Here is a 15548-nt window from a genome sequence, read left to right as displayed (position 1 = left end):
TGATCACATATGTGTACATGTGCTCTCTCGTGCCCACGCGCTCTCTCTCAAAATAAATAAACCTTAAAAAAATACTCTTTAAAAATAAAGGCTAGGGGCGCCTGGGTGGCTTAGTCAGTTAAGCGTCCGACTTCGGCTCGGGTCACGATCTCGCGGTCCGTGAGTTCGGGCTCCGCGTCGGGCTCTGAGCTGACAGCTCGAGCCTGGAGACTGTTTCCGATTCTGTGTCTCCCTCTCTCTCTGACCCTCCCCTGTTCATGCTCCGTCTCTCTCTGTCTCAAAAATAAATAAACGTTAAAAATAAATAAATAAATAAATAAATAAATAAAGGCTATTTTACAGTTTTAATAGAGAAAGCAACTATGTTTCCCAAAGTATTCTTTATACTTTTTCTGGAAAACAACAGAAATGTATTGTCTCACAGTTCTGGAGGCTAGATTAAGGTGTTAGCAGGATTCATTTCTTCTAAGGGCTGTGAGGAAGAATCAGTTCCATGCCACTGCCTTACTTTCTGGTGGTTTTCTGTCAGTCTTGATGTTCCTTATCAAGGAACACATCACCCTGATCTCTGCCTTGCTCTTTGTGGTGTTTTCCTTGTGTGCATATCTTACTTCCAAATTTCCCATTTTTAGAAGGAAACCATCATATTGGATTGGGGCCCACCCTAAAAATCTCTTTTTAATACTTCAATAAGAACCATATCTCTAAGTAAGGTCACATTCTGAGGTACAGGGGATTAGGACTTAAACATATGAATTTTGGGGCGCCTGGGTGGCGCAGTCGGTTAAGCGTCCGACTTCAGCCAGGTCACGATCTCGCGGTCCGTGAGTTCGAGCCCCGCGTCGGGCTCTGGGCTGATGGCTCAGAGCCTGGAGCCTGTTTCCGATTCTGTGTCTCCCTCTCTCTCTGCCCCTCCCCCGTTCATACTCTGTCTCTCTCTGTCCCAAAAATAAATAAAAACGTTGAAAAAAAAATTAAAAAATAAATAAATAAATTAAAAAAACATGAATTTTGAGAGGACACAATTCAACCCGTAACAATAAGAAGTTTACCATAATGGCTAAAAAAGCAAATAAAACAATTGAGAAATACAGAGTATTGGTAAAGATGCAGATTTTTATACATGGGGCTTTAAATTGTGAGAATGGAATTTATTTAGTATAGCTATGAATATTTAAAGCAGCACTATCCTTAATAACCCATGATGGAATCTAGCCAAATGTCCATCAACAGTAGAATGATGAATTGTGGTATAATTATACAATGGAATACTATATAACAATGAAAATAAGATACTTCCATTTCTATAGCAGGGATAAATCTCATATTGAGTGAAAGATGTAGACACAAAAGTACATATTGTACGATTTTATTTATAAAAGGCTAAAAAATCAAAACTAAAAAGCAAAACTAATCTGCGGTGAGAATAGTTAGAATATTGGTTACTGTTGGTGTGAGATCAGTGACTGAGAATATGACATAAGGGGTCTCCATTGGGCTGAGTTATCACTATATTGCTTTAATATTAGGCACAAGAAAACCTAACTTGATTATAAATGAATGTATTAGAACAAATTAGTAATGTTTTTGAAAAACGTAAACAATATATACTCTCTCTGCTACCGCCAAAAAAACAAAAACAAAAACAACTACTACCTTGATTTTTACAGACTTTTATAATTTAAATGGGGGGAGAGGAACATGATAAACGGTTGAAGTTGAAGAATATATCCCAGAGTATTCTTTATTTTTTTTTTCTGGAAAAGCTATACATTTCTCCCAGAAAGAAAAAAAAATTAACAGGAAAACTTAAATTTTAGCATAAAATTAAATTCTGGGTTTTATTTCCCTTTTTACAGGATTAGAAAAAAAAGTTATTTTTTTTTCACATTTCCTTCTTAGTTCTTTTTTTTTTTTAACGTTTTATTTATTTTTGAGACAGAGACACAGCATGAACGGGGGAGGGGCAGAGAGAGAGGGAGACACAGAATCGGAAACAGGCTCCAGGCTCTGAGCCATCAGCCCAGAGCCCGACGCAGGGCTCGAACTCGCGGACCGCGAGATCGTGACCTGAGCTGAAGTCGGACGCTTAACCGACTGAGCCACCCAGGTGCCCCTCCTTCTTAGTTCTTTAACATTCTTTCCTTTCTGTGGAACATTGTGGTCTTCTGTCTATTTTGCTGATTTTTATGTAGAATTCTATCAACTCATAATGAGAACAATGGAAAAAATATAAATGATAGAATATACTATGACACTCCAGACCAAAAGTCTGAAAAAGGCACATATGACATTTTTCTCTAAGGATTTTAGTTTTAGAAAATAAAATTGCAAGTGTTTTATATCTCAATAAAATGCTACTTTCAACCTAAAAGGAAAAACAACTTGTGACTTGACCAAGTGCTTGATTTTGCATCAGCATGTGATTGAAACATAATGAATTGACAAAATAGTGGGGTAAATCTCGGACTATGGAATCCCTGTTCTATCTTACTCTTCTGTTCTTTGATTTATTGCTTCAGGTTAAAAAAAAAAGGGCTCTTCTAGTCTATATTCAGTATTTAATTAGTGGTTAAAAAACAATGATGAAAAACCATATTAGCTTCTCATTTTTCTGTCTTTACTAAATAGCTATATATCAAGGCAGGAATAAGAAATGCTCCTGTCTGGTAATAAAAAAACGTTAAGCTTGGGACAGATCCCTGGAGCTCCACAACCGAACAGGAAACACCGTGAGACATTGTATTCCATGTGCTGGAAGTGCTTTTCAGTGATAACAAACACGCTTCAAAAGACAACTTTTTTTCTAGGCTAAAAGTAGGACAGGTTAGCTCTGAGAATGAAATGCAACACAAGGGGGCCAGGTGCATTGGGGAGTGGATAAAGAAATCAGCATAAATGCTGACTTGGCCAGACACTTGTGGCTTATTTCAGCCGGTAGTTTTGTTTATTGTGCGAAATTCTGCCGCCTAAAACGATGCACCTCTTTTCCTAGATGTGTTGGTGTGGAGCAACGATCGAGTGATTCGCTGGATACAAGCAATTGGACTTCGAGAATATGCAAATAATATTCTTGAGAGTGGTGTGCACGGCTCACTGATAGCCTTGGATGAGAACTTTGACTACAGCAGCTTAGCTTTGTTACTACAGATTCCAACACAGAACACCCAGGCAAGCCCCTTTCCGCTGTAGTTGCACTGTGCCCTAGTTTATAGAGCAATAAAGTACACTTGTAGGGAGGAAAAAAAAAAGTTGGCTGTGTATTCATGAGCCCTAATGAGAGTTAGCTCAGCTCAACCTTTGAAATATGGCACTGGGGCTTTAATTTGAAGCCACTGGATTTCTAGCCAAAACAAAATCATAAAATTAATCAGGAAAAGGGATTTAGAGGTTATGTAGTCCAGTCTTCCACCTGAATGCCAGATTTCCCAAAACAATATCCCTGGCAGATGGCTTTCAGTCTCTGTCTCTCTGAGAGGCGTTCATTTCTATTTACATGTCTGAATTAGACAGACGTTTAACAATGAGTATGCCACTGGTTCCCCAACCTGGATAATTATTCAAATCGGCCGAGTTTCTTAAAAATTTAAAATAAAACCTACAAGCTACAGCACAGGCCTAAGAAATCAGATATCCAGAGATTGGGTATAGGAATCCAATTTATCTAAAGTTTCCCCAAATAATGAGCATTTGCCAGGTTTGAGAACTATCTCTATAGACTTGACAAAAATTTGGCAGTCTAACTTCATTTTTCATTTTTTCATTTATTGCAAAGTTTATATAAAATATCCAGTTGGATTAAAGTAACGAAGTGCCCCTTGACCTCAGACATGTATGTGAGGCTGTCTCCCCACTGTCCACAGACTGACTATAAAGAAAATGACCCTACCTTGTATTTATAACTAAAACTTGCAATGGCTTTTAGACACGGAGGACTAAAATCTTAAGACGCTTTAAATAAAACAGGATTGTAATGTTTTCTCAGATGAATATAATATCTATGATATTTAAAGTAAACTGTGACCTCAGTGATGGTAACTGTAGTTTGATGTCAACAGGCAAGGCAGATTCTTGAAAGGGAATACAATAACCTCCTGGCTCTGGGAACTGAACGGCGGCTGGATGAAGTAAGTCCTTATCTGTCATTCACAAGGGATCTAAGAGTACAAATAAAACAACTTTCAAGGAATAGTGCTCAAAAATCAATCAGAAGCTTGTTCTCTGGATAGAATCTAGAATTTTCCCCAGTATTGTGCCTAATTATTAAATTTTATTAGTCATTTGGTTTTGGAAAAACCTTTATGAATTCATAAATATTATCATATCAGCAGTTAGAAACACCTAGAAGTAATTTAAAAACAGATTCTTATGAGTTGTGATGGCAAAATTATGATGAGTGACATTTTTTAAAAAAGCAGTGATAACATTAATCCTGATAAACTCAGCTTTTAAATAATTGTGTGCTGACTTCCTAAATATCAGTGTATCCTACAATAAATTTTAGGATATTACAATGAAAAGAAAACTTGCTTTCGGTAAATGGGAAGCTTTTCATTATTTTAGAAAGTGACATTGAGTTTTCCTTGAAAACATATGAGTAACATTTTAACAGTCATAGGATTTAAAAGTTACATCAAGTGTAAGAATCCCAAACATAATATATGCATGTTTAAATTATTTGGAAAATAATAAACATATGAGTAGACTCCTGAGACAAAGGAATACAAGGAACATTAGCAAACTCTGTGCATTGATAGATGCTGTGGATTTTATTAGTCCTTCTGAGTTTTTTACAGGGTTTTTCTGGAAGAAGTAGAAAGAAAACCCGAGTATGAAATGGAAAACGCAGAGAGGCATAATTCTGTGTTGCAAAATGCAGGCGTTTCTTGACTAGAAAGAAAAGCTGATTGAAATAATTTTGTGAATGAACCCAGCAAATCCTAAAATGAGGCAATTATTTCACATTCAAATGAGCAAGGAAGATGATCTTGGATTTATAAAATCCAAGCTTTCCTTTGTAGAGGAGGTTATAGACAGATTAGCTCTAGTCTTGACCTCAGCTAACTTCCTATAAATCCATACTCCTGTCCAAGCAGAATAATGATTGATATTTTTAAAACAGTTAATACTTAACTGATTTTAATTTTATAAGTTGTTTGATAATCTTTTTAATCCTTATTCTTAATTGTTGAATCAAAAAGATAATCTACATAAGCCCTACATGCTTTTGAATGCAATTATTCTTCTTGTTTAAAAGTTGCAAAAGGAGGGGCACCCGGGTGGCTCAGTCGGTAGAGCATCTGATTTTGGCTCAGGTCATGATCTCATGGTTCATGGGGTCAAACCCCACGTCGGGCTCTGTGCTGACAGCTCAGAGCCTGGAGCCTGCTTGGAGTTCTGTATCTCCCTCTCTGTCTGCCCCTCCCCTTCCTGCTCTCTGTCTCTGTCTCTGTCTGTCTCTCTCAAAAATAAATAAACATTAAAAAAATTGTTTAAGTTGCAAAAGGAATGTTAATAAAAATTATTGGGGTGCCTGGGTGGCTCAGTCGGTTGAGCGTCCGACTTCAGCTCAGGTCATGATCTCACCACTCGTGAGTTCAAGCCCCGCATCGGGCTCTGTGCTGACAGCTCACAGCCTGGAGCCTGCTTTGGATTCTGCGTCCTGCTCTCTCTCTGTGCCCCTCCCTTGCTCATGCTCTCTCTCTCTCTCTCAAGAATAAATAAAAACATGGGGCGCCTGGGTGGCACAGTCGGTTAAGCGTCCGACTTCAGCCAGGTCACGATCTCGCGGTCCATGAGTTCGAGCCCCGCGTCAGGCTCTGGGCTGATGGCTCAGAGCCTGGAGCCTGTTTCCGATTCTGTGTCTCCCTCTCTCTCTGCCCCTCCCCTGTTCATGCTCTGTCTCTCTCTGTCCCAAAAATAAATAAAAAAACGTTGAAAAAAAAAGAATAAATAAAAACATTAAAAAAAATTTTTAATAAAATAAAATAATTAAAGAACCATCCTATTGCTACATTTTAAATTTTTTTTTCAACGTTTTTTACTTATTTTTGGGACAGAGAGAGACAGAGCATGAACGGGGGAGGGGCAGAGAGAGAGAGGGAGACACAGAATCGGAAACAGGCTCCAGGCTCCGAGCCATCAGCCCAGAGCCTGACGCGGGGCTCGAACTCACGGACCGCGAGATCGTGACCTGGCTGAAGTCGGACGCTTAACCGACTGCGCCACCCAGGCGCCCCTATTGCTACATTTTAAAATGTGGATTAAGTCAAAGGAGCCAGGTAGAGACTCAAGCATATATGAGTTAGTGTTGCTTTCTGAAAGTAATAAAAAGCCAAAAGGTCTAAATGGTATGTGACTATCTGCCTTTAAAATATGCTGCATCTTTTTCTTATTTATTAAATAAAGAACACAGCACATGATTTTATCATTCCAACCCTGTAGTCTCTTTTGTCCTAGGTTTTTGTTTGTTTTTTTTTTTGTTGTTGTTGTTTTTGTCTTTTGAGTGTGAGCAAAAGTAGCTAAACAACTTACCCAGAACCTGTGCTTGTTTCTGGGGCTGATTACATTCAGCCCCCACTGAAAGAATTTGAGAAGTGCTCCTGTGCTTCTACAGACTTTCACTTCAAGTTAGTGGGTATCCTTTATCCTCACCTCATGGAAACTTTTCCCTCTGATGTTGCTGATAGGTCCCATTAACTTTCTGAGGGAAGACAGTGCTAAAAGAGCAAAAGAGATCATGATTTAAGTCCTCCACTTGCTTATTTTTGAGTCCCTAACCCTTACATTGCAGGAGTTGTATATCCCTACACTGTAATATAGTGTTTTGTAGAACTGAAGAGTGTTTATGTTAATGCAACAACTCTTCCAAAATTCTGATTTCCAAGAAATCAGAGACCACAACTGTGAACTTCTGTTTCTTTTCTCTATTTATAAACATTTGGAGGCCTAGGACAATGTAGAACCTGGCAGTGGAGAAAAGGAGTAGCAGACATCTCTTAAATTGTAAAATGGCTCCCTAATCTAAACAAAATTTAGATTTGGATGCTATGGATTCTAGTAGAACAATGGATATATATAATTTCATAGGTGATTTCATTTTTTCCAAATTGACTCTGAATGTCAACTAAATTAGCAGTCCATGATGAAGAATACCTTATAGTTTTACTTATTTAGAACAATGATAATTTGAGCTAAGTATTGACCTATTATTCTATATGCCAAAATGAAGTCACCTGAGCTAATAAAGGTAACCACACACACTGAGATTAACTTCAGGGAATAGGTAACCATTCCCTACATGAGAAACATAGTGACATAAGAAGATAAGATCTACGTAGAATGATTAATATTTTCCTTAGAATTTGACATAAAGAGTAACTTGTGTTTAATAAAGAATAATACTTGCTAAACAGTAGATTACATATCACTCCTTGTGAATATAGAGAAAGTTCATTGTATCTAAGCAGATGCTTTGTGTATGCGCAGAGAGGGAAGAGATTATATCATTATGATATAACAGAATCAGCAGCCAGAAATACATTTGTAAAACAGCAACCAGAATTATATTATGCTTTTAGTGGTGTCTAAAGAGCTAAAAGGATGGTTTCCAAGCTCCACAGGTTTTTCAATAAACCACAAGTTAATTCATTATCAGCTGAAATCTAACAAATGACAAATTTGGTTTCTTACACAAACTATAGGTTATTTATCTGATATGATCCAGGCTGTATCAAATATAGCTCTCCCATATGTCTCTTGTTTACTTAAAAGCAAAACTCATGAAATAGTTATTTAAGTTTGTGAGTCAAACACGGTTTGTGTAACACTTAGTGAACTAAATATATACTCTCATACTATAAAATCAGTTGGCATAAAGTGTGACAAAGAAGAGATAATATTGGGGTTTTACTTTAGGTTTTCAAAACGATTTACTTTTACAGATAGCAAACCTTAGATTTGGAGTCAGAGGAAAATTTTTATGAAAACATTTCTGCTGCAAATCTCCTGTGTTATTGTTTTGGAATCAGTAGAACTCTCCAAATAAAACATAATATTCCATAGGTGTGCTTTACAGACAGACTGTAGATATCAGTGTTGCATGTTTCTAAGTGCACAGTTTTAAGGACCTGGACTAGTTTACTTGTTATTACATCCAATTATAATTCTGTACTGGCAGAGTGATGATAAGAATTTCAGGCGTGGGTCAACATGGAGAAGACAGTTTCCTCCCCGTGAAGTACACGGAATCAGCATGATGCCTGGGTCCTCAGAAACGTTACCAGCTGGATTTAGGTTAACCACAACATCTGGGCAGTCGAGGAAAATGACAACGGATGGTACAGTAGTTTTGCATTTCTGCTTATAAAGTAAAAAAAAAAAAAATGTTACCTGTTTAGCAAATGCTAGTATCGTTCTCTGACTTTGCATAGCTTTCTGGAAATTCTTAAGTTGGTTTGCTCTGCTTGAAGTTTACTTTGCTTTCATCAAAAACAGACTCTTGCAAACGGCTGATGCATGAACCCATGGCACCTCATTCACATTATTAAACATAATTTATAAAATCCTGGAAAGGACAGTTTTGGCTAATGTCCACATCTAGGAAGAACAATACTCATCTGCATGATTTGTGTTTCTTTACTCTTCTATTCTCAAAGCAAAGAATTTGTTTAGTTAGAAGATGAATTCGGACTAAAAGGTCCTTAGTAAATGGAAATTAACTCTACAGTCACCCTACATGTTTGAATATTGCAAGTTTTGTATTTCATCTTAGAAACCCAGATTCATCAGATATTTTCACCTCTGACCAAGGCAGAAGGCCTTAAATAAACAAGCACAACTATGAGAAGAGAATTAAATAAACACAAAGCCAATAGTAATTTCCCAATTAGTATTATTTCCTTCTGTGGACATTAGACTTGTGTTATATACCTCACAAAGGAAAACAGCCATTCTGAAGGAGAGACCACTTTGAAATAGCAGTCACAAAATTATTTCTATTTGGTAGACATTAAAAGAAAAAAAATAGCCCCACTCTCTTTATTAAGAAAATTGCCTAGAACCATTATTTCTTTTCAGGGTTGTAGCTATCATGGCCCTTAAAATTAGTTCCAGTATAACCCGTGATCTTTGTTCTACATGTCTTCTAACTTGTTAATATCATGGAACATATTAAAAAATTCAGGAGGAATTTATTGCAACTAAAATTAGTAAAGAAGCTCTTCAGCACTTGGAGGGGGAAAAAATCCTCTATCCTGAATTCTCTGGGAGCAATCTTTGCTTCAAAAACAGAAACACCATGGGGAGCTGCTTTTGTTACAGGCTTCATCTAAGGAGCAATACACAGCAACTCGAAAGTACAATCGAATCACAATGGAATAAGTTTTCATTAGTAACCTGGTCTAGCGGGAAGGGATAGGAGTGGCTGATGTCTGAGAGAAAAAAGGTCTACTAGTATGTTCAGGATCCCTTTACGCAGGGGATAATCTTTCTCATCTGAGATTTTTGTACTCAATCATCCAAGTTCCTCTAAAGCCCTTTTCTCCATTTGCAGTTGCCTCATCAAGACTGCAGAGGTTAGACAACTCCACTGTTCGCACATACTCATGTTGACAAGCCACTCAAAGGAGGCAGCACTGACTTGCTGTGAGTAGCTTTCCTCGGCTGACAAAAAAAACAAACCACCCAAAAATGGAACCGACATAGAGTAGTAAATCCACACGATACTCTCTGGTATGGCCTGGCAGTACAGAGGGGAGATGACCCTTTTGGACTGCTAGAGGGTGGAAGAGGAGTCTTAATATCGTAGCTCTTAATCTCATCTTTCTGATCACCATCTGTCTGCTCTGATTGAAGGTCCATCTGTTGGAGGCCTATCACTATCTTATTACACATCAGCAGGTCGCAGCCCCGGCCACCGCCATCTACTTTTCAGTAGCATTTTATATGGACGCACATAGCGTTTTATTGAAGAGAATTCGGCACTCACAGAGTAACACACTTTTAAGTGAATATTTTATATAGGGAAAGTTAAAGCAAGCAGAAAGTGATTCTAGTAGGTACACGGAATCAACTAGCAGCAGAAGCAGGTAAATGATGTAGAGGTAGTTTATTATTAGAAGCCAAAGTATGACTGATAATTTTGAATTTCAGTGTATTGTTTTTCATCACTGACCTATATTTGCTGAAAACAAATATGAGCTTTAAGGATCTGGGGCTCACAGCATAGGAACAAAGTGAAATTATAAGAATGGCAAATAGGACTAAAACCTTGATATATAATTATAAGATATTAGGCATTTGTATTTAGAGAAATACTGGCTGATGGGATCTACTTCCAAGTGCATACAAAAATGGAGTTTTATTGAAAAACGGTTGTAGTAAACCTGTGGTTTCCTAGGCTGTACGTGTCAAATGCTCATGAAACTTGTTTAACCTAAAACTGAGTTTTACCAAAATATTTGCCATTTATAATAAATTAATATTTTGGAAAAAGACTTTTTAGAGCAATATTTAGAACCCAGTGTGCGCACAGGGACAGGGAGAAGAAGCAGTTACAGGCAGAGGAACAGCTCATCTTGTGTTGTTTATTCATCGCCTTGAATGAAAGCTCCATGCAATTTCTTGTTGGTCTTTGGGGCCTACTATGGGAGCTGGTGTGCTGCCTTATTTGGGTCACTGTTTGAAGCTGCTGATAAAATAAAAAGCTTTAAGAGATTTAATTTCAGAATGTAAAACCCTAACATTAAAAATTTAATTATGGTATACAATTTGGCATCTAATTAGGCATGATCTAAAAAGTATATAATGATTTGGCTAAATAAGAGGCTTTCCAAAATACTGTTTGTAATAGCTTCTACACATAACATGATAATTTCCCCAGGAACTGAATACTTCACTAATTTACAAATGACTAATATGTTGAATAGGGCTCGCTTCTTAGTTTTTGACTGATGGGTAGAATTACTCTTTAGCTATTTGCACTTTGTATTTTGTGCATGGCATTCTAGTTCATATTTCCTAATTTTTACCATTAAATAAGATAAAGGTATTTGTTTACAATAACCCAATCAAGGACAGCCAGTTTCTGTTTTGACGAAACATTAACACTTTTATTATTAAAATAATTCAGAACATGTTATTTATCATTTCATTTGTGTCAGAAATAGAAATTGTGAGCTTTTTCTAAGTATATTATGACAGGAAGAATCAGTGATGCCACATCACTGATCCAGACACTGATCCAGATCCTTTGAAATATGGTGTTTTTGTCACAAGTAAACAAAGATGTCTTTTCAGGGGCGCCTGGGTGGCTCAGTCGGTTGAGCGTCCAACTCTTGTTTTTGGCTCAGGTCATGATCTCATTGTCAGTTAGAGCCCCACTTTGGGCTCGGAGCTGACAGCACAGAGCCTGCTTGGGATTCTCTCTCTCCCTCTCAGCTTGCCCTTCCCCCTGCCCAATTTCAAAAAAAAAAAAAAAAAAAAAAGCAAGAAAAGAAAAAAAATAAAGGTGTCTTCTTTTTAAGAGCTCTAAAAGATATGAACTAGAATAAGAATCCATTCCATGAAAGAAGTCAACTCGACCGAATTTACTGATGAGCAAGCTGCAGATTTTTCAAAAGGACTGCTCACATTTTCTATGAGTACCTTTGTTTATATTTACTGCCATGCTTTCCACAAACTTGAGCAAATCTTGTGATTTATTAAATTGGCTTGCACAAAGTTGGAGAAGGAGCAAATGTTAATTATGTCCAGCTATCGGCCAGATCCTAGATGGCGTTCCGTTTGTAGACTCCTAGGATGGAAGTAGGCAGGCTCCATGGAGGAGTCTCACTGGTGGCACAGGGGGACTTTCCAGTCCGGGAGCTGACAGCAGACTAACACTGTTCATTAAATATTTCAGATGTCGTCTTTTCAGCCTACTCTACCTAAAGTGCACTACCATCTATGAAGACAAACAGTAAAAACCTTTGTGAAGACTGAATTCTAAGGAAACAACCACCAGTGGTTTATTATGCTGAAAATGTGATTTTGGGGGAGTCAGATATTATGTTTGATTAGTTTACTACAATTGTAAGAAAATGCTTAAGTCATTTGAATAATAAGCATCATCCACGTCATAAATTCTGTACAACAGATGCTTTTATGAAATGGAGCCACTCGTTTTTTCATGTTTTATTGTAAAATACTAGGCATTTATGTATTACTGTGTATGTATTTCTTTTTAAATGTGTAAGTCTTATGTAAATGGATATAAATATGATTTTTAAAAAAATAAAATATATGGTTCATGGAGTCTCGAGTGCAAACATTTGACAATTCCAAGTACTGTTTGTATTTTACCATTCCACCATTTTTACAGTTTCTGAATTGTAACAGTCAAATCGATATGTTTCTCCTTCAAGTCTGTCAATACTTAAAGCTGAAAACCTGCCTCTGATCATGTAAAAAGGAATGATTTAACCTGGAACTGGAGCCAAAAATAGTCCTTTAAAGGCAATCAGGGATGTCCTATATCTTTAGAAATAGCACTGTGATGGCTCGATCTCCTTTTCAACACAAAACAAAGCTAAACTGTTTACAAGAGTCAAGAGCAAATATTTAAAAAAATAATTTATAAGGAATAAACAGCATCTTCTCTTGTTATCTGTGGACCAAGAAAAAAGAGAAAAAACAAAAAAAAAAACTTCTTTACTAAGAACCACATGTTCATCAGATATCTCGAACCGCCAGCCGGCACTGTTCAGTGAATGTCAACCACTGCAGAGTCCGAGGCTCATTTCCATTGAAAAAAAAACAAAAAACCCAGAAACCTTTCCCTTTTGTCAATGTAACAGGGCATTAGCCAGACTCATGTCTAATGTTATAAGCTTCTAGCCAAGATGGCCTTGTTGCGACTTCCCTGAAGTCAGTCTTATCAGAGGAAATAAATGAAAGACAGAATGATTAACATATATAGTGTATAAAAGTATAGAAGAGTAATCTCTTCCCTGTGGCTTTATTTGGTGGTGTTACTGTTGTTTATTCTTTGTTTATACGGGAGATTTCAAAGTAAAACCTATTTAATAATACCATTTATCTAACTGCTGATTTTCTGCTGCTTGATCTTATGAAGCGCAAGACCTGTCATTAGTAATTTCCTTTTTGTATTTAATTTGCTGTTTGCACGTACATTACATTTGTTTTGATGTCTATTTTTGTTTAACAGATTCAGTCAAAAGGTAATGGTAACAGAAACCCTCTCCATTGTCAATAAAAAAAAAAATACTTCCAGTTCTCTGTTTAATCTTTGTTTTCTAGTCACATATTTAAACTATAATGAAAATTGGTCTTCTAGGGACTCTCAGTCTATTTTTTACCTTCAAAAGTGAGTTTGCCACAAGAGGGAGCACTGAACTTGCATATGAAGGTGATTTTTTAAATTTTCTGGAAATGTTGCCTGAGCAGAAACAATGCAAAGGAGCTTTCTCAGCTCATCTGATCACTGGGATCTTGACTTAGGGAAATGAAATATAATACAGAAACTATGATATTATAACAACACACTAGATCTGTATCTACTCTCAATACATGACTTAGAGAATATCCAGTAAGAAATGTTAATCGTTTATAATAGATTCTAATGTATAGAGAGAAAAAGATCTAGCTATTCCCTCAAAAAAACAAAACAAAACAAAACATAAAATACTCTTCAACTTATAGTATAATTTCTGCCAGAATCTAAAATCCATTTACTGGATTAAGCTCAATCTCAATATTTTTCCTTCTGACCAGTTATCAAACTTATGAATTTTCACATTTGTAATGATGAGAGCCTTCTCAAATACAATTTTATATAAACAAAAGTGCTCCTTAGATATAAAGCAGATCTTTTATATATTTAATGTATTGTCTGGAGCAAAATAACTGGAAAACACTTTTCCATAGATTTGAAAGAAAATCTTAAATTTTTCCAATGTCTTACAGCAAAATATTCTATGAAAATACCAAGAAAAAGTCATGAGGACTTTATTTCAGAAAATACAATGATTGTATTTTTAGTAACATTATATCGTTATTTTTAAAGATACATTTAATCCAGAATATTCTAGGTACTATCTACTGAAAGTGCTTTATGGTAAGTATGTAAGAGAAAATTCCTTTTTTTTCCTACCAAATTTTAGGCAGTCCAACAACTCAAGTATATCTTTCTTGCCCCACTTTTAATCACATGAAAGTAACAGTACTTCCTCTGACTCTTCGGAGGAGATAAATTTCCTCGACCAGATGCAGGAACAGTACTTCCTCCCCAGTCTCATGCACCGAGTTATTGGAAAATAACTTGAGCCTGCTTGCTAATGTGTCCCTTCAGAATTGATTGCTAGGAAAAATGTGCAAGAGGTCCACAGATACACCCTTCACACAGTTCTCGGATCTGCCTTTGTTTATCCCTTACAAATGAACAATGGTACACATTCAGCTAAAGAATTTGCCATTTCAAATTGGGATGTTACACGAAAAAATAATTGTTATATTCTTAACAAGAATATATTACTTAAGATTACAGTTGTGATAAAGAGTAAAATGTACCCAACAGAAGGGACACTTTAAGGAACTTCACAGCTTCAAATTATAAGTTGAATGTCTATCTAGTTGGTTTAATGCAGGCTACTGAAACAAAGAGAACAATTAGCTGAAAAAATTTTCAGGTGTAACAATCAAGAAGCCAATTTAAGCAAAGAGGACTTTACTTTGAGAAGCCATTGATTTATAGCTTATGGTCCAAAAAAAAAAAAAAAACCTATCATTTTCATAATGTCTTTATATATAAGTTGTAAGCAAGTTTTATGAAATAAACAAGTAAATAAGCTGTTATCTCTCACATATATTTCATATACTCAGACTATCATGTTAGGACAGCTGCTCTTAAAAAATAATTTTCCTGATGGACTGAAAGATTGGGAAATACTTTAAGCACCATCAAAGACTCAATGGGCATGGCATATATATATTTTTTAGTTTAAATGTATTCTTCAATAACTGATAGCATGTAGAATCCTAAGTAAATCATATATTTAATTATCTACTCTGGCTAATTGGTACATTACCATAAACTTATTAACAAAGATTCATTTTCAGGAATTTTTCTTAAATTCTCAATAGTTTTAGGTAAGTTTAAATGGAAACGTGTTTGAATGTCACAATGTGTTTTTAGTGAGTTATTATTAAAAAATTAGAGATTTCACATAAAAATCTAGATTTGGGATTACTTAAAAACTCCTGGTCTTTAGCATAATATAAAACCTTTTACATTTCTTCCTTAAGAGTTTTCCTTGTCAGTTTACTGCATTTTTGTGTCATTTCCTTGTTTTTATAGGAAGCTGGAATCATTAAGTGTACGGTCAACTAAGAACCTGAGACAGGAGGAACTCCAAAGCGCTCTCACCTCCCTGACAAAACAGACTGGATTAAATGACCTCTAGGATCTATCAGGCATGTGATTTCCCTTGACAAGGTCAAAATGACCCAAAGGCAGAGCTGTATCCTGGTATCTAAGCTTCCCTCAGGAA

The 15548-nt window shown here is 36.3% G+C and overlaps 1 protein-coding gene across 5 annotated transcripts in view; it reads left to right on the top strand.

Moving 5' to 3' along the window:
• PPFIA2 (PTPRF interacting protein alpha 2) overlaps window positions 1-9612 on the top strand; it is a 473921-nt gene extending 464309 nt beyond the window's left edge. For all 5 annotated transcript variants that reach the window (XM_047065813.1, XM_047065810.1, XM_047065809.1 and 2 more), the window contains 4 exons: window positions 2996-3171; window positions 4059-4127; window positions 8180-8339; window positions 9554-9612. In XM_047065813.1, the coding sequence (XP_046921769.1) occupies window positions 2996-3171; window positions 4059-4127; window positions 8180-8339; window positions 9554-9612 (464 nt within the window). The remainder of the gene's footprint in view (window positions 1-2995; window positions 3172-4058; window positions 4128-8179; window positions 8340-9553) is intronic.
• The last annotated feature ends 5936 nt before the right edge of the window (window positions 9613-15548 follow it).

This window comes from Lynx rufus, unplaced genomic scaffold (assembly GCF_022079265.1).
Source record: "Lynx rufus isolate CCGP_SWC_20201006 ecotype Redwood Valley unplaced genomic scaffold, mLynRuf1.p SCAF_7, whole genome shotgun sequence".
NCBI classification, from domain to species: Eukaryota; Metazoa; Chordata; class Mammalia; order Carnivora; family Felidae; genus Lynx; species Lynx rufus.
Note: the sequence above shows the minus strand (reverse complement) of the source record. Positions and strands in the feature narration are given on the sequence as shown.